Source organism: Prunus avium, chromosome 4 (assembly GCF_965620075.1).
Source record: "Prunus avium chromosome 4, drPruAviu1.hap1.1, whole genome shotgun sequence".
In the NCBI taxonomy this organism is placed as follows: Eukaryota; Viridiplantae; Streptophyta; class Magnoliopsida; order Rosales; family Rosaceae; genus Prunus; species Prunus avium.
This window is the reverse complement of record NC_142287.1, coordinates 18,963,949-18,982,049: the sequence shown is the minus strand read 5'-3', so window position 1 is coordinate 18,982,049 and position 18,101 is coordinate 18,963,949. Positions and strand designations below refer to the sequence as shown.

Sequence of the window (18,101 nt, the reverse complement as noted above, 5' to 3'; positions counted from 1 at the left end):
GCCAATTTGGGAATGTATCATGAATTTTGTTGTTTCCAAGGTCTAGAACTTCCAACTCTCTACATGCGAGCAAAGTTTGCGGCAACGACCCTTCCAACTAATTTCCATTAAGATCAAGATTTCTCATATCGTTTCCCTTAGAAAATGTCCTAGGAATCATGCCATGAAATTTATTATTCCGTAGATCCAAAACAGAGAGGCTCTGGCTGAAGTTCCCTATGCATTGATGAATTTTGCCACTCAATTTATTATTAGACAAATCAAGGATTTGAAGGCTACTCAAGCTGCAAATGGTTGGAGGCATCTCTCCGGTCAATTGGTTGTTTGATATGGAAAAGAAAAATGTGGAAGGTGATGGAATTGGAAGCTCTCCTTGGAGAGAATTGTTGCGAAGGTTGAGATATCCAAGGTTTTTCCACCGAAGGTGTCGTGCAGTGCCCTTCAAAAAGTTGTGAGAAAGATCCAAATAATACAATGAATCTTTTGCGACATCCCACAACCATTTGGGAACTTCGCCTTGAATTCGGTTGTAGGAAAGGTTTAACCTGTCCAAATTTGGTGAGGCTCTTAGAAAGTATGGGAACTCACTTATGTTGCAAGACGACAAAGCTAGGTCGAAAAGTTGAGGCCAGCTGTTGTTACTCAAATGGTTGAAACTCAAGGATAGATGGTTAGAGGAAAGATCAAGCGAAAAAAGACTTTGGAGTTTTGAGAACTTTTCAAACTTCACAGTGCCACTCAAGTTATTGGATGATAGATCAAGGTATTGAAGGTTCTCAAGTTCAAAGATTGATCTCGGAATCAGGCCATGCAGCTTGTTATCATTTAAAAAAAGGATTTTCAAAGAACGAGATTGGAACTCAATGATATTACCGCTTTGGTTACTTCGGAGGTATAACCCCTCCAATGATGGCAAACTACCTAACCAAGATGGTATTGTTCCATTGAGTTGGTTCCCATATAAAAAAAAGCATGGTTAAGTGTCCAGCAATGGGACCCACTAGTTGTTGTTTTGAAAAATCATGTAAAGAAGAGATCGATGTCGAGTTGCTATCAACTTCTGGAAACTGACCGACATAATTGTTGTCACTAAGATCCAAGACAACGAGGCTCACAAGGTTTAAAAATAACGACCATGGGATTTGGCCACCAAAACTGTTAGACGAGAGGTCCAACTCCATGATTTGTGTGAGGTTACCAGGTAATGCAGGATATGATCCTACAAAACTGCAATTGCTGAGATACAAAACTCTCAAAGACTTGAAATTTCTTGTCAGACGATACCAATCTACTGAAATTCTAGTTTCAGAGAGCTTCAAGGTTTCGAGTGGACTGCTCCAGTTAGAATTGGGGAAAGAACCTATGAGGTTATAGTTATACCTTAAATCTACAAGTCGAAGATTTGGTCGGTGGAAAATGCTTTCTGGGAATTTTCCTCACAAGTGGCAATCAATGAGTGTAAGAGTTTTCAAAGAAGAAGATAGATTCTTGAAGGAATCGGGTACAACTGAAGACATGTCAACACCATCCAGTTGAAGCTCCTGAAGATTGGTTAGGTTTTGAACAATTCTGTTAAAGCTAAGAGTATCTAGTCTTACATCACGTAGGGAGAGATTGAGTGAAACCAAGTTGGAAAGGTGGGAAATTTCGGAAGGGATTGGGCCATTGAAATTGGAGAAAGAGAGGTCAAGGTGAGTCATACTTACAAAGCCACCAAATTTGGACAAAATTGGGGAACCTCTGAAATCATTTTTAGAGAGGTCTAGCCTCTTGAGATGGCCAAGAGAGAATAAGCTACTATTGGAATGGATATTGCCTTGAAGCCCACCAAAATGAAGGTTGAGACCGATCACATGACCAGTCATCTTTTCACAAGTGACTCCACTCCACGCGCAACAATCCTTGCCTTTCTGCCAAGTAATTGTACTATTAGAATAAAGAGTTGGTCCATTAAATGATTCAACTTCATGAGAGGAGGTATCAATAGAAAAGGAGTTTTTGAATTGAAGCAAAGCAGAGCTGTCGTGGGGATGGCATAAATGCCCTGAAGAAAGAGAAGAGGAAGAGTTAGATGATGAAGAAAAAGTAGAGTTGAATTGACAAGTAGTAAAGAGCAGGAAGAGGAGGCACAACCAACCCATCTTTCCTTCAAGTAGAGTTGAAGCAAAGCAGTATATTCTTCTAAATAATTTTGTGAGCAACTCTATCCTGGAGACGTTGATATTTATAACAAGCTTCGTGAACAGTGATTTATCTATGATGTCGACATGAGATGGCAAGTACTTGAGTTTGTTTCATGGAAAATCTTTTGGAAAATTTTGCAACCAAGGCGTTGATTTGATATTTGGTGTTTGGTCTTGGTAGGTATAATTTCTGCGTGTTCAAATGGTCTTGGTAGTCAAAAGTTGTCCAAATATGATTCACATTCTTTGTGTAGACCAAATATGATTCACATTTGCCCTCTCCTTCACGCTGATTCTTCTCATCTCTGTGCCTCTGCTAACTTTGTCTCTGCCCTTAGGCCTTTTGTCCAATCTGTGAATCAACTTTCAGAGCAAATTCACACAGGTAAAAAAAGCATTTGCAGCTTTGCATTCTCATTTAGGATCACCTTCTTCAGAAAAGAATGGCATAACTATATAGAAATTTGCTAATACATATGTCAATTGAAAATGGTTTTGAGATTAATTAGATGTGCATGCTCTTCATATGTCTTTTGTTTGGCGTGGTTTCCTTCTCATCCTCTGATGTTTTCTTTGGCTCCTTCGTCGTTTTTTCGTACAAGTTTGGATAAAGAGAAAAAATTATTCGGATTTTTGATGATCCAGTAGAAAGCATTATTCGGAGTTTTTTGTTTTTTATATTTATATCTTTTTGCACAGTAGAAAGCATGAACAAATAATTGGGAAAAAAAAGGGTATGAGAGCATATATAAGAATCAGGCATAGGAGGGTGGGATTTGTTATGTGATTTGGTGTTTGTATTACATACTCAAAAGTCTCACACAGCATGTTTATTTTCAACAGAATCGCCCACATACTTGCCACGTCGGGCGATGAGCTTACCTTTGAATTGGATCGGGGCTCGGATCAGATCTACCTGTCTTTTACCAATGCATTCGATGAGATGCGGGTCATGTTTGTGACGTTAGACGGCAGGAAGAGGACGGTTCGATATGGTTCGTGATTGCTTTGAAGGTAATCAAAGGATATATATATATATATATATATGTTGCTTAAACTGTCTTTGCTATTGTTGCATTTTTGTGATGGGTATTCCTTTGAATGTTAAATTAGGACTGTTTCTTTTTTTCTTTTTTTTTTGGTCTGAACCACGAGGTGGTTCTGGATGGGCCCCAACTATGGGTGGCACCTTTAAGCCTTAACCACAACTCAGACTAATCCCCGCTCACACTGGGTCGGCCCGTAAGGGGTCAAGTGCTGGCCAAAGTGGTGACTCCATACGAAAGCAGGGATCGAACCCCTAACCTCTCTTAAGGAATGAGAGTGCCGAACCACTCACATCAACCACCTTGAGTAGGACTGTTTATTTTTTTCTTTTCTTCTTTTCTATGAATAATATAGGATTGCTTAAGATTTGAATGTTGTTATTAAACTGCTGTAGCAAAACCGTTTTGAAATGGGTTGGGTTTTTGTGTTGTTACTGCCTATATCATGTTGAGAAGCTTGAGCAGAGTAGCAAAATCATTATACTTATTTTTCCTGATGACACCTATGACGACGAATCCATATTTTGTCATCTCTAGCCTATAGGTAACCCATGCCGTTAAGAAACTATATTGATGATCCATTTTATCCAATATTACTAGATGTGACATGACTTCATGATATCCAATATTCACTTCCCTAAAACATAGAAATTCATTTCAGGTGGGACAATTTTGTAGCCCTATCTGAAGTTGTGAACAAAATCAGACTTACACATGTCAAGTTCCTGATCAATTGGATTCCAAATTCCAAACCATTTGGCAGTTGTTTGGATAAAGTCAAATGCTTGAAAGCAAAATTAGTGCATAAAAAAGCCACAGAATTTTGTTTCCATTTCTGAAAGGGATTGATTTTGTATTTTGCTGTTGTTGTTTTAAGTACAGGTGGCTGGAAGAATCCCTAAAGTCTTCATAAATGATATATGGGTCCTTCCTTCCTTCAAGGTGAAGTTAAATCTCAAACTTATTTGTTTGATTCCCACATTCCATATACCAATCATTGAAAGTGAGAGAGATATGTTAGCACTTGTAGCACCTAAGCTTAAAAGCTCTCTTTCTTTTTTTCAGTACAACCGATAGTTTAAACTACAGGGGAGGAGGATTTCTCACACACACACAATTTAAAGCTCATTTTTTGTTAAGAGAGTTTCGACTAAAACCAAAGGGAGACATTCATAAAATTTGTTAGGCATCTAAATCCATCGATTTTGCAATTCATCCCTTATATGAACTATGCCCAAAATGACATCTAAATTTATCAATTTCTTAAAACTCTACATAGTGGCAAGATGAAGTAGCTCTGTGTCCTCATGCGGGTTAAATGCAATATCTCGTATTGAGGCATTTTATCAAACACATTGCCCCCAAAAGCACTAATGAAAGAAAATTATATTTGATTGACCCTTTTGGCCCTTAATTGATACCCAAGTGACCTAGTAATCATGAGTAGAGATCCAAGTGAAGATTATTTCTATGCTCATCGTTTGCTACATAGAGCCATCAAATTCGTTGACCAATTAATTAGCAGTATACATGTTAAAGTTCAAAGTGCACTTAGAGTTGAATGAATGAAACACTGTCATATTAATTTGATGAACAAAATTCACAACTTTAGACAAAAATCCTTCTAACATGAAAGTTAAAGGAAATAAACACAAACTTCAAATTGAGAATTTACATAATGCGCATGTCATCACCAAGAAAACACTTTGCTAATTAATAGACATTGAGCCCTATACCAACCTAGACTTATTCCAGCACCTTACATGATAACGCATATAGACTTTTTACAGGAGCTGGCCTCTGATTTGGCCACCCTCTTTGTAGCATTACCGGCCGGCGGAAGTGCTGGTGGTTGTGGTGGCGATGATTGTGATTGTGATTGTAATTGTAGTGGCTGAGATTGCTGTGGAACTGACGGCGATGTTGATGGTAATTGTAACGGTGGCGGCTGCAATGGCGACGATGGCATCATTATGAGACGACTTGGATCATAATAATCAAACCCTCCAAATGGTGGACATGGATAATAAGGTGGCACCGCATAAGGGTTATATCCATATCCATATCCATGTTCATGTTCATGTTCATGTCCATATCCATCTTGTCCAAAATAATCGTAGCCCTCCTTGACCTCACCATCAAACGTAAGACTTTTTAGCTCTGCATGTTTCCCTGACCCATCGAGCACCATTAGAAGTGTACTTGGATTTACTTTCCCTGAAACTTTCACTGTTCCTTGCTCTGCATCTATGTCAATTTTATAGACACCTAAATTTCAAAAATAAAAATAAATAAGTAACAAATCCTTAATAAAAATAAAAGATATGCAGTAGCAAAACCATTTATTTTCTAGAAAGAAAAAAAAAAGAGAGACGCAAAACGGAAAATACCATAGATGTTCTGCAAGACATCATAGATCTTTGTCTTGCATGCTTTACATTTGATGTTCAATTTCAGAACACAAGTCTGCAAAAGAATGAAAAAAAAATTATATCAAATACCATGAGATATACCAGGAATAAAATTTATAACCACCACTATGATTAAAAGTAAATAAAAACAGCCAGAGGGTATAGCTCAGTTGGTTGAGCTCTTCCAAATCCATCCATGTGGGAAGAGGTTCGAAACCAGACACCCAATGGATATTTGTGTAAACCCCCTCCCCCATCGCTTGTACTCACCGTATCAAATAAATAAAAACAAAGTATTGTAAGGATTCTAGTCTAACCATTTGTGCAATGGAAGAATCCATGAGAGTAAATTCTGATAAAATTTCTGCAATGGGTTCTTGCAGGTTTGCTTGAAAGGTTCATATAGACCCTTGACTTTTTTCTGTGTCATCATTTATAAATTAATTTTCGTTGAGATAATTACTAGTATTTGTATATTTTGTAGTTGTATTTTGGCTGTCACATTCGCAATATTATGTCCAGTTGTGAAATTACTGTTTCCATAAACCTTGCAGAAGAGGAAAAGGCACGTAATGGTGGACGAATTCCCAAATATAAGTTACATTAATTTTATTTTCGACTTTTACTTCTTAATTTTGATTCAGAAAATATAAGTGTCAATATAGGACAGTTGTCTTTGTAAATTCGTCACAAATTCCAGCTATGCTCACTTTCTTCATGCTTATAAGAGAATCTCTCTTTATCTAGGCAATTATGAAAGCAAGACAAAAGTCAAATTAATTAAAAAGAAGATAAATATCGAGGAAATACCAAAAAGTAATTTCACTTCTATTTTTCCTGAAAAAAGGTATTGTAATTTCTTAATGGTTTTTTATATATATAATTATATCGCAATGTTCCATGAATTTGTACCCGAATTTCAATTTGGTCTCGAACGCGAAGTATGGCCATGGGTGATGGGAGGTTTTTTTTTTTTTTTTTTTTTGGTCAGAAGATGAACTTCATTTCAAAGCCTCACCCAAAACGGGGAGGGAACAGTACAACAAGCAGGGCAACCCAGTAAGGAAGCCAGAGAAACTAAACTAATCTGCAATATCAGGTAAGCAGGAACAAAGAGGTTGTCCCAGATGATGATATCACCAGATAAAACAAACTTAAAAAAGACAAACCAAGCTGAAATAAAAGGGGCAAAGGAGCCCAGTGAACAAAGCAACAAGTTCGAAATAAATACAAATCCACCACAAATCAGCCACCATAAGCCAACCACAATCCTAGCAGGCCCAAGGCAAGGGGAGCAGGAACAGGACCATGAGATTGGAAGAAGGTGGTGCAAGCACCCGAGCCGTAGCAAAGCCGTGGCTCTACACAAATTCCATGTTGTACGAGATTTCTCGTTTTGCGGTATCACAGCAGAAGCCAATAGATGGAACCAGATCGAGCTGGGAGAGAAGGGGTCTGAGTGGAGAGAGGAGGAGATGAGTTTTCAAATTGATGGTTTTAACTCTCAAATAGACGGTCAAAATGACCGAATGTGACAGAAAAACTCAATTAACACAACTGAAAGAGTTTGATGACCAAATTAACTCCAAAATAAAAATTGAGGACTAAATTGACTCGGGTATAAGTTTAAGGACCATTACGGTTGAAAATCTTGCTTAGTACATGAGTTAGGAATGGTTGGCCCAAGTGCACATCACTACCCACCTCTGTAAAGGAAAATTTGAAAGTTTGGGCAGAAGCGATTTAGCCTCCTTCTTTATTTTTTGGAATAAATTGAATTTTCGTGAATTAATTATCACTTTGACATTTTTTTTAAAGTTAATTCAAGTTTAATAAGTAATATCTAATAAAACTCATGGTCCTCAGATTTCATCACATCAAAGACAATGCGTCACAATTCTGCAGGGTCAACATTCAACATGACAGTTAGTCTCTGGATGTCCCCCATTTCTGCGCCACACCGAGTAAGAGAAAGAGGGGGGAAAAAAAAGGAAAAACAGAGATTCGGATGCGATTAACTGACATTTAATCAAATTCTCTCCCCTAAACAATGGTTTTGCAATGAAAATGTTGATTATGCTTTGCAGAAATCCTAAAAAAAATTTCTCCCACAAGGTAACAAGTACAGATGTAGAAGATGTTAGATGTAGACTCCACCTTGAATTTTAGATGGTATGTACACCGCCGACAAAAAGTTAAGTTCATGCACAGACAATGCTTCTAACTCAAATTTCACTCCTCTTTCCAGCATCAATTGTAGTTCCAATCTAAAAGAACAAAACTACTTCATGTTACTTAATCCAGTCACATGATGGATGAAATAAGAAAGCTTACAGTCTCTTACCTCCACCTTGGCACTTCTCTTTGTAAGTAGCATCTACGTAACATGGCTTCTGTTTTCCTCTTGTCTGGCATGGTTATAAGGAACCTTATTAAATGTTACTAAAAGACATAGTAATGCAAATGTAAATAAAGCACCATATCCCTCACCTTGTGCTGTCAAGGGAAGGAGACACTGTTGTGGAAGTAGGTACTTCTCCGAGTCCAAAGGGAAGCCTCCAAGCCAGAGTATCTCTGGGACCCGTAGAAATTTTGCATCATAGGCCAGTTGCTTACATCACAAAAGAGTGGGTTAAAATTGGATTGTAACTTTAGTTACATTACACAATATGAGCAGTCTACAAAAGAATTGACTTATTCAGCAGTTCTCAATCCTCAATATTTGCAATCTTCCTAGGTAGTTCACATGTTATTTAAGTTTGTAAACTACAGATAACAAGTTCATAGAGTGATCTGGAAGCCTAACCATAGAACCAAACCGATATGTGGACAGGATGTCAAAACTGTACGGATCACAGTCTACCAAGCAATAGGTAGGGAGATGCAAAGTATCAACAAGAAGCCCCAAAAACCTGGCAAACATAAATGAAAAGTATGTAAAGTATATAGACAAAAGGGAAAAGAAAGTGCAAACAGATAAGGCAAGGCACTCTGTTACCTTCTTGTGGAAATATCAGGATATCCACGTCCCTGTGAAGAAAACAAAAATAGCACACCAACAAAAAAGTTTAATAAATGCTGTTTCAAGGATCAATGAGAGTTATTTGGCCAAAAACAAGGGTGTATGCTTACAGTGATAACGATGCAGTGGTTTGTGTTGCAGAACTGGTCATTTGCCAATCGTTGAAAAACTATACAGAATACGAATAATGGTTTGTTCATAGAAACACACATCAAAATCAAATGATATCCAGCTAAAGCACCAGGGTTGCTAACAAAAAGAGTAATTACCTGATTCTTTCTCCACAACAAGTATGTATTTCGCTACACTAACAATATCTGCAGGTTAGAATTAATGATTTGAGCATGTTTTTCGACTTCAAATGACACTTAGGGTTGATTATCTAATTACCAATGAACTTGTAAAGTTTACATTATCGAATTTGAATATCCATTGATTTTAAACATGAAAATTTTAATATTTTAATTATTCTCTCTTAGTTAATCATCTGAATACCTTTGACCTCTTCAACATGAATGGGAACAGGAAAGGCCTGTATGTGAACCAGATGCAGATGTTTAAGTTCAGTCACAATAGAAATATGATTATGCAGAAGATGTCATCAAATCATTGTTTTTAAAAAATTTTAAAAAACAGGTTCCATTCTTACAGTGTTTGGTCTATTTATGCAATCAAACATGTTTCCAGCTTCTGAGAACCTTAACCAGCCCATTACCAACCTATAATGAGATAAAAACATTAATTATCAGTATAAGTTGACAATACTTAAACCATGATCATAGTGATATCAACTCAACGAAAAAGTACCTTAAACCTTTAAACAATTTTACCAACATTGTAAGGAAAGTTGAACCATACTGAACTAACAGGTGCAACCCCCAAGATTAACAATGTATTCAACAGACCAAGAATACACAAATGTAAATGTAAATGATGATTGGCATAAGTCATTTTTATGAAAAATCAAGCAGCAATGTATGCCATTATCCTCTTGTCTTCGAAAATCAAGCGAAATTTTCATGCATACCCTTTTCCTACAGACACCTGCCAAAAGGAGGCAACATGAAGTAAATACCCCAAATGCTGTATGCGGCCTTATAAAATTATTAGAAGCTCATGTGGCAATTTCAAGAGTCTACTACTACTATTACTAATCATACACAACACGTTGGAGCACATTACTATACATAAATAGCTATAAATTTGATAAGGCCGATCTAAGAGTACCCACCACGTTCAGATTGTGGCGACTACACTGCATAAGGATGCATATGTCATTGATCGCACGGTCTACAATTGACTGATCTGCATTGTAAATTAAGCAGAGAATATTACTAATGACTTGGAGAGGAGAGACCATGGACATAATGCATCAAGAATTTCCAATTAGAAAATATCACATCTAAACAAATATACCATGTTCTCATATTATCTTACCACAAATCAGAAGGCCTCAATTTCTATGCCCATGATAATTTGAAAAATACAATGCATTTTTACGTAGGTTAAATTCATGTACAAAGAAGAACAACATTTATCATAATCCAAGTTCAAGGTCTTATAACAAACTATATCTTACATTACAGCCCATATACTAAGGATTTATTCTTTGACATTGGAAATGAAAAATAACTCAGATTCACCTGAAAATACAGAAGGGTGCATGTAATATATATCTCTCTTAGACCCATGTCTGTTTTCTTGCAGAAGTTGCTGAACAATTACTAGAACCCTAAGCAAAACATCTGAAACAGATTTGGCGAACCGGGTAAGCAGTAATTCGTACATTACATAAATCTCTTGTACATTTATGATAGAGTTCAATTGTCTGTTATGTCCTTAGGTTGCCAATCAAAAATGGAAGATGAACACTTATTTCAGCTCATTCTGAAAAAGTAGTCTGTGTATTGTTAAAAAACGAAAAACAAAATCAGAGCTACCCAATCTACGCAAATGGCTTTCCCTTCGAAGTGTGAGAGTCTCCTTCAAAATTGGCAAATCAGAGCTACAATCGCTGCACATCACAATGTACCAGTTTGGATAACTAATTAGTAATTACTACCCAATCTACGAAATTATTATTAATTTTCCCGGAATATCGCACCCAAAGAAAAAAAGAATACTGAACATATTAAGAACTCTGTGGTGCTTGTTTGGTTGCTGAGAAAAACCAGGAAAATCTGAACGATCAACTAAAATCGAGAAAGTAAGCTTAGCATTTAACCAATTCGAATCGGGCTTCGTGCAGTAATTTCTGAAGCGATCGAGGAGAATCTCCGGAGACCGTCCATTGCTGAGATCTTCAACTATAGCTCGAGTAAATTCTGCGCTCCAAAAAAATTTAACAAAAAAATGAATGAGAAACTATAAATTAGCGTCTACTTGAAGAAATTTATTTCGAATTGGTTTAAAATATATAAATTGACGAGGACCTCTGATTTTTCTTAGCAAATCGCAAGGCCGAGGCTGTGAGCTCCATCTTGAGTGCTTTCCCTCCATAATTCTTGCGTTAATGGAGATTCTTTTAAAATGATTTCTGGGTATTTATAGGCTTGCTTGTGGGCCGGGTCAATTTAGATCCGCTTGCTAAGGAATAATAGACCTTATAGAACTTATGTGTTTGTCAAACTTGGGCCTTTTATACTTGGTCCTGGTGTAGAAATTAATAGCATGTTTACTTTCAAGAAATGGAGGAACTTAGAAATGGAGGAACTTAAGAATAAGGGAATAATGAATTCCTAATGGGTATCGAATCATTCCAATTACTTATTCTACGGTAAAATTCGTAATCAAATACCTTCCAAACGAGGAATCATATCAACTAGGGGGAGAAGTTTCGATTCCAATTCCTTATTCTCAAATTCTTCAATTACTCGAATCATGACTTCCCCTATTCAATGTAAGTAAACATGCCCTAGAATCAGTAGCAGCTGTAAATTGGGAAAATATGAGCTAATTGAACAAATGCTAATGGTAGCAATTGGATTCAATAAAGAGAATGTGACCGACCAACCTTATCCACCCATAAGAGCTTTCCATAAGATTAAAGTTCACGTCTTTTACTCAACAAAGTCATTTATTCTTCTTGATGGAAGTCCAGTGTGAAATTCTAAATAGAGAATAGATGACTTTGTTGAGTAAATGATGAGTGAGTGAATGAGTTATATTATGATGAAAAGTCCTTTGAAAAAAAAAAAAAAAAGCTTGTTACATAATGACAAACAACAAGCTTTAACGAAAATTTTGATGAAATGCAATGACCGACACCAATTTGATATGTGGAAAAAAAAAAAATTAACCATCATATTGATGGATTTAAATTCAAGGAGCAATTCTGATATAAAAAAATTCTTAAGAAAAAGCGTGTGTTGGTGTATTAATGACGGTGCCTCGTCCACATGTTGTGGCCCGACGTGTAGTACACGTCGCACACGGATCAAACACAGCTGAGAGGCTTGGACTTTCAGACTGAGATCTTCAGAGATCCCCTTATTGCACAGATAGCTGGAGTGCCTGGATCAGCAGAGATCTAGGCTGGACAAAAGGGAGGAGCCTTAGTCATCCAAGAGTAGGAAGCTCCAGTTCCTCCAGCAGGGCCCGCTCCAGTTTCTCAATTTTGTGGGCAAATATTACTTAATTATGCATGCTATTTAGTGATTTAATTCTTTTCATTTCCTTGTATTTTTTGGAATGAGAAGATTTATAGGAGTATATAACATAGTTGAGGCAAATTGCGTGTACTGATTGAATTGATTTGTCAGTTGTGTTTGACAAATTACAAGATGCACGGGCAATTACTCTACTTTAACAAAAGTAAAGAGGATCCTCTTTTCGAATTCATGCATATTTATTGGTACTTTGACATAATACAATATTCATAAGAAATGATATACATGTATGAAAATAGATAAACTTTTGGAATGGTTTCTTCAAGCACGCCGCTAAGTGATTTTCACAATTCTACGCCATCACTTTATGCCAACCACTTTCACAAGCCAATCGGGTGTTCTGTTAGAGAGTACAAGATATCCCACTGATATTCCAATTACCACCCCAGATGCATACCCCATCAACACTGCCTTCCAATCAAATCCATTCTCGTGCTCCAAATCACCATCTTGTTGGAATGATGATGACGGTGATTGATGCGGACCACATGTTTTAGAAAGTGGCAATCCACACAATCCTGTATTTCCACTATATGAATCATTTTCAAATGTATCAAATTGCTTGCCAAATATGATTCAACATTTATCATAATCCAAGTTTATCTACATATACATGGAGAGATATTTCAGAAATCATTTTCAGTAATTTCTGAAGCGATCGAGGAGAATTTCCGGAGACCGTCCATTGCTAAGATCTTCAACTATAGCTCGAGTAAATTCTGCGATCCAAAAAAATTTAACAACAAAATGAATGAGAAACTATAAATTAGCGTCTACTTGAAGAAATTGATTTCGAATTGGTTTAAAATATATAAATTGACGAGGACCTCTGATTTTTCTTAGCAAATCGCAAGGCCGAGGCTGTGAGCTCCATCTTGAGTGCTTTCCCTCCATAATTCTTGCGTTAATGGAGATTCTTTTAAAATGATTTCTGGGTATTTATACCTTGCTTGTGGGTTGGGTCAGTTTAGATCCTTTTGCTAAGGAATAGAGCTTCTAGAACTTATGTGTTTGTCAAACTTGGGCCTTTTATACTTGGTTCTGGCGTAGAAACTAATGGCATGTTTACTTTCAAGAAATGGAGGAACTTAAGAATAAGGGAATAATGAATTCGTAATGGAGAAGTTGATTCGATTCCAATTCCTTATTCTCAAATTCTTCAATTACTCGAATCATGACTTCCCCTATTCAATGTAAGTAAACATGCCCTAGAATCAGTAGCAGCTGTAAATTGGGAAAATATGAGCTAATTGAAGAAATGCTAATTGTAGCAATTGGATTCCATAAAGAGAATGTGACTGACCAACCTTATCCACCCATAAGATTAAAGCTCACGTCTTTTACTCAACAAAGTCATTTATTCTTCTTGATGGAAGTATTTATTCTTCTTGATGGAAGTCCAGTGTGAAATTCTAAATAGAGAACAAATGACTTTGTTGAGCAAATGATGAGTAAGTGAATGAGATATATTATGATGAAAAGTCCTTTGAAAAAAAAAAAAAAAGGTTGTTACATAATGACAAACAACAAGCTTTAACGAAAATTTTGATGAAATGCAATGACCGACACCAATTTGATATGTGGAAAAAAAAAAATTAACCATCATATTGATGGATTCAAATTCAAGGAGCATTTCTAATATAAAAAAATTCTTAAGAAAAAGCGTGTGTTGGTGTATTAATGACGGTGCCTCATCCACATGTTGTGGCCCGACGTGTAGTACACGTCGCACACAGATCAAACATAGTTGAGAGGCTTGGACTTTCAAACTAAGATCTTTAGAGATCCCCTTATTGCACAGATAGCTGAAGCGCCTGGGCCAGCAGAGATCCAAGCTGGACAAAAAGGAGGAGCCTTTGTCATCCAAGAGCAAGAAGCTCCAGTTCCTCCAACAGGGCCCGCTCCAGTTTCTCAATTTTGTGGGCAAATATTACTTAATTATGCATGCTATTTAGTGATTTAATTCTTTTTATTTCCTTGTATTTTTTGGAATGAGAAGATTTATAGGAGTATATAACATAGTTGAGGCAAATTGCATGTACTGATTGAATTGATTTGTCAGTTGTGTTTGACAAATTACAAGATGCACGGGCAATTACTCTACATTAACAAAAGTAAAGAGGATCCTCTTTTCAAATTCATGCATATTTATTGGTACTTTGACATAATACAATATTCATAAGAAATGATATACATGTATGAAAATAGATAAACTTTTGGAATGGTTTCTTCAAGCACGTCGCTATGTGATTTTCACAATTCTACGCCATCACTTTATGCCAACCACTTTCACAAGCCAACCGGGTGTTCTGTTAGAGAGTACAAGATATCCCACTGATATTCCAATTACCACCCCAGATGCATACCCCATCAACACTACCTTCCAATCAAATCCATTCTCGTGCTCCAAATCACCATCTTGTTGGAATGATGATGGCGGTGATTGATGTGGACCGCATGTTTTTGCTAGTGGAATTCCACACAATCCTACATTTCCACTATATGAATCATAGTCAAATGTATCAAATTGCTTACCATGAGGTATGGGCCCCACAAGTCGATTTTTTGAAACGTTGAACTTTTCAAGTGATGTCAAATTTACCAATTGCTCCGGAATATCACCAAAAAGTCTGTTTGAAGACAGATCTAACCATTCAAGATTGCACATATCGCCAAATGATGGTGGAATTGTACTTGTAAGCTCATTATGAGAAAAGTTCAGCCCCTTCAATAATTTAAGCTTACCGATTACTTTTGAAATCTCTCCTCTGAAAGTGTTGTTTGAGAAATCAATAGTTGTGAAGAAAGTTTGAATCTTCACCATTTCAATTTCGAAGCCTTTAATTGTCACTACCACAGTATCCTGATAGTAGCCCTCTCCCATATATTTCAGTTCATGTTCTTGCGAGTTTATCATGGCCGTCAAATGTTCAAAATATTTTGTTGGCAAGAGACCGCTAAACCGATTGTAGGAGAGGTCCATGATACGCAATTTTTGGAATGGAAACTTAGTTTCCGGAATGCCTATTTCACCATAGAATTTGTTAGACCTCAAGATAAGAACCTGCAACTTCGGAAGAGATTCTAGCCAATTTGGGAATGTGCCTTGAATTTTGTTGTTTCCAAGGTCTAGAACTTCCAACTCTCGACATGTGAGCAAAGTTGGCGGCAACGACCCTTCCAACTGATTTCCATTAAGATCAAGATTTCTCAAAATGTTTCCCTTAGAAAATGTCCCAGGAATCACGCCATGAAATTTATTATTCCGTAGATCCAAAACAGAGAGGCTCTGGCTGAAGTTCCCTATGCATTGATGAATTTTGCCTCTCAATTTATTGTTAGACAAATCAAGGACTACAAGCGAAGTCAAGCTGCAAATGGTTGGAGGCATCTCTCCAGTCAATTGGTTGTTTGATATGGAAAAGAAAAATGTGGAAGGTGATGGAATTGGAAGCTCTCCTTGGAGAGAATTGTTGTGAAGGTTGAGATATCCAAGGTTTTTCCACCGAAGGTGTCGTGCAGTGCCTGTCAAAAAGTTGTGAGAAAGATCCAAATAATACAACGAATCTTTTGCGACATCCCAAAACCATTTGGGAACTTCGCCTTGAATTCGGTTGTGGGAAAGGTTTAACCAGTCCAAGTTTGGTGAGGCTCTTAGAAAGTATGGGAACTCACTTATGTTGCAAGACGACAAAGCTAGGGTCGAAAGTTGAGGCCAGCTGTTGTTACTCAAATGGTTGAAACTCAAGGATAGATGGTTAGAGGAAAGATAAAGCGAATAAAGACTTTGGAGTTTTGAGAACTTTTCAAACTCCACAGTGCCACTCAAGTTATTGGATGATAGATAAAGGTTTCGAAGGTTCTCAAGTTCAAAGATTGATCTCGGAATCAGGCCATGCAGTTTGTTATCATCTAAATAAAGGCTTTTCAAAGAATGAGATTGGAACTCAATGATATTACCGCTGAATTGGTTACTTCCGAGGTCTAACCCCTCCAATGATGGCAAACTACCTAACCAAGATGGTATTGTTCCGTTGAGTTGGTTCCCATATAAATAGAGGAAGGTTAAGTGTTGAGGAATAGGACCCACCAGTTGTTGTTTTGAAAAATCATATAAAGAAGAGATCGATGTCGAGTTGCTATCAACTTCTGGAAACTGACCGACATAATTGTTGCCACCAAGATCCAAGTAAACGAGGCTCTCAATGTTTAAAAATAACGACCATGGGATTTGGCCACCAAAACTGTTAGATGAGAGGTCCAACTCCATGATTTGTGTGAGGTTACCAACAAATGCAAGATATGATCCTACAAAACTGCAATTGCTGAGATACAAAGCTCTCAAAGACTTGAAATTTCTTGTTAGATGATGCCAATCTACTGAAATTCTAGTTTGAGAGAGCTTCAAGGTTTCGAGTGGACTGCTCCAGTTAGAATTGGGGAGAGAACCTGTGAGGTTATTGTTGAAGCCTAAGCTTAGTACTCGAAGGTTTGGTCGGTGGAAAATGCTTTCTGGGAATTTTCCTTGCAAGTGGCAATAAACGAGTCTAAGAGCTGTCAGAGAAGAAGAGAGATTCTTGAAGGAATCAGGTACAACTGAAGACATGTCAACACCGTACAGTTGAAGCTCCTTAAGATTGGTTAGGTTTTGAACAATTCTGTTAAAATTAAGAGTATCTAGTCTCAATGAATATTGCGAGAGATTGAGTGAAACCAAGTTGGAAAGGTGGGAAATTTCGGAAGGGATTGGGCCACTGAAATTGGAGTTATAGAGGTCAAGGTGAGTCATACTTACAAAGCCACCAAATTTGGACGAAATTGGGGAACCTCTGAAATCATTTCTAGAGAGGTCTAGCCTCTTGAGATGGCCAAGAGAGAATAAGCTGCTATTGGAATGGATATTACCTTGAAGCCCACCAAAATGAAGGTTGAGACCGATCACATGACCAGTCATCTTTTCACAAGTGATTCCACTCCACGTGCAACAATCCTTGCCTTTCTGCCAAGTAATTGTACTGTTAGAATAAAGAGTTGGTCCATTAAGTGATTCAACTTCATGAGAGGAGGTATCAATAGAAAAGGAGTTTTTGAATTGAAGCAAAGCAGAGCTGTCGTGGGGATGGCATAAATGCCTTGAAGAAAGAGAAGAGGAAGAGTTAGATGATGATGAACAAGTAGAGTTGAATTGAAAAGTAGTAAAGAGCAGGAAGAGGAGGCACAACCAACCCATCTTTCCTTCAAAATCTAAAAGTATATATTCTTCTAAATAATTTTGTGAGCAACTCTGTCCTGTAGATGTTGATATTTATAACAAGTTTGGGCAACAGTGATTTATCTATAATGTCACGATATGAGTCTAGTAGATGTGGCATAAGGTTGTCCTGCATTTAAAGTTTCCACAGTGCTAAGATGGCAAGTACTTAAGTTTGTGGAAAATCTTGTGGAAAATTTGGCAACCAAGGCGTTGATTTGGTATTTGGTCTTAGTAGGTATAATTTCTGCGTGTTCAAATGGTTTCCACGTGTTACCTCCAACTTCTACTAGTCAAAAGTTGTCCAATTTCTGCGTGTTCAAATGGTCTTGCTCAATCTTTTTCACATTTTCTTTAGATAAATAAAGTCATCAACATAAAAGTTAAACAAATCCTTTAGATAAAATCTAAATATTATAAAGCTAGTTCCTATATAGTAATAAAAAACATATTGCAACTTCATTATATAAAGCTCGTACTGGGATCGGTGTTCTATACCGGTACCTTAATTTCAAATTGC

At 37.1% G+C, this 18,101-nt stretch overlaps 3 protein-coding genes, 1 long non-coding RNA gene and 1 pseudogene across 4 annotated transcripts in view; 1 reads left to right on the top strand and 4 right to left on the bottom strand.

Annotated features, from left to right (window-relative positions):
• The window catches only part of LOC110771817 (uncharacterized), a 120,069-nt gene extending 109,494 nt beyond the window's left edge, over positions 1-10,575 (top strand). The window contains exon 4 of the long non-coding RNA XR_015835247.1: positions 10,370-10,575. This is a non-coding gene — a long non-coding RNA (uncharacterized LOC110771817). The remainder of the gene's footprint in view (positions 1-10,369) is intronic.
• On the bottom strand, positions 98-2,141 carry LOC148294967 (receptor-like protein 6; annotated as a pseudogene).
• Positions 4,989-5,981, bottom strand: LOC110770510 (heavy metal-associated isoprenylated plant protein 42-like). The gene is made up of 3 exons (XM_021974659.2): positions 5,958-5,981; positions 5,620-5,695; positions 4,989-5,497 (listed from the first exon to the last, which is right to left on the bottom strand). The coding sequence occupies exons 1-3, from the start codon at positions 5,979-5,981 to the stop codon at positions 4,989-4,991; spliced, it is 609 nt and encodes a 202-aa protein (XP_021830351.2).
• LOC110770509 (meiotic recombination protein SPO11-1-like) lies at positions 7,531-11,196 on the bottom strand. The gene is made up of 15 exons (XM_021974658.2): positions 11,095-11,196; positions 10,887-10,986; positions 10,603-10,676; positions 10,306-10,407; positions 9,894-9,967; positions 9,690-9,706; positions 9,312-9,381; positions 9,158-9,194; positions 8,932-8,979; positions 8,773-8,831; positions 8,639-8,670; positions 8,447-8,552; positions 8,131-8,251; positions 7,985-8,048; positions 7,531-7,907 (listed from the first exon to the last, which is right to left on the bottom strand). The coding sequence occupies exons 1-15, from the start codon at positions 11,159-11,161 to the stop codon at positions 7,781-7,783; spliced, it is 1,098 nt and encodes a 365-aa protein (XP_021830350.2). The 5' UTR covers positions 11,162-11,196; the 3' UTR covers positions 7,531-7,780.
• A 3,195-nt stretch (positions 11,197-14,391) lies between these two features.
• LOC110745509 (receptor-like protein 7) lies at positions 14,392-17,746 on the bottom strand. The gene has a single exon (XM_021945614.2). The coding sequence runs from the start codon at positions 17,558-17,560 to the stop codon at positions 14,600-14,602; it is 2,961 nt and encodes a 986-aa protein (XP_021801306.2). The 5' UTR covers positions 17,561-17,746; the 3' UTR covers positions 14,392-14,599.
• Between the last annotated feature and the right edge of the window lie 355 nt (positions 17,747-18,101).

Bases quoted from the DNA above. Each gene is read 5' to 3' on its own strand.
- LOC110770510 (XM_021974659.2), bottom strand. From the start codon at position 5,981: ATGGATTCTTCCATTGCACAAATG. The intron at 5,696-5,957 runs GTTAGACTAGAA...ATTCTTTTGCAG, and splicing joins ATTCTTCCATTGCACAAATG to ACTTGTGTTCTGAAATTGAA. The intron at 5,498-5,619 runs GTATTTTCCGTT...TTTGAAATTTAG, and splicing joins TGTCTTGCAGAACATCTATG to GTGTCTATAAAATTGACATA.
- LOC110770509 (XM_021974658.2), bottom strand. From the start codon at position 11,161: ATGGAGGGAAAGCACTCAAGATGGAGCTCACAGCCTCGGCCTTGCGAT. The intron at 8,252-8,446 runs GTTAGGCTTCCA...TTGTGATGTAAG, and splicing joins CATATCGGTTTGGTTCTATG to CAACTGGCCTATGATGCAAA. The intron at 8,049-8,130 runs GTGAGGGATATG...TAACCATGCCAG, and splicing joins CCTTCCCTTGACAGCACAAG to ACAAGAGGAAAACAGAAGCC.
- LOC110745509 (XM_021945614.2), bottom strand. From the start codon at position 17,560: ATGGGTTGGTTGTGCCTCCTCTTCCTGCTCTTTACTACTTTTCAATTC.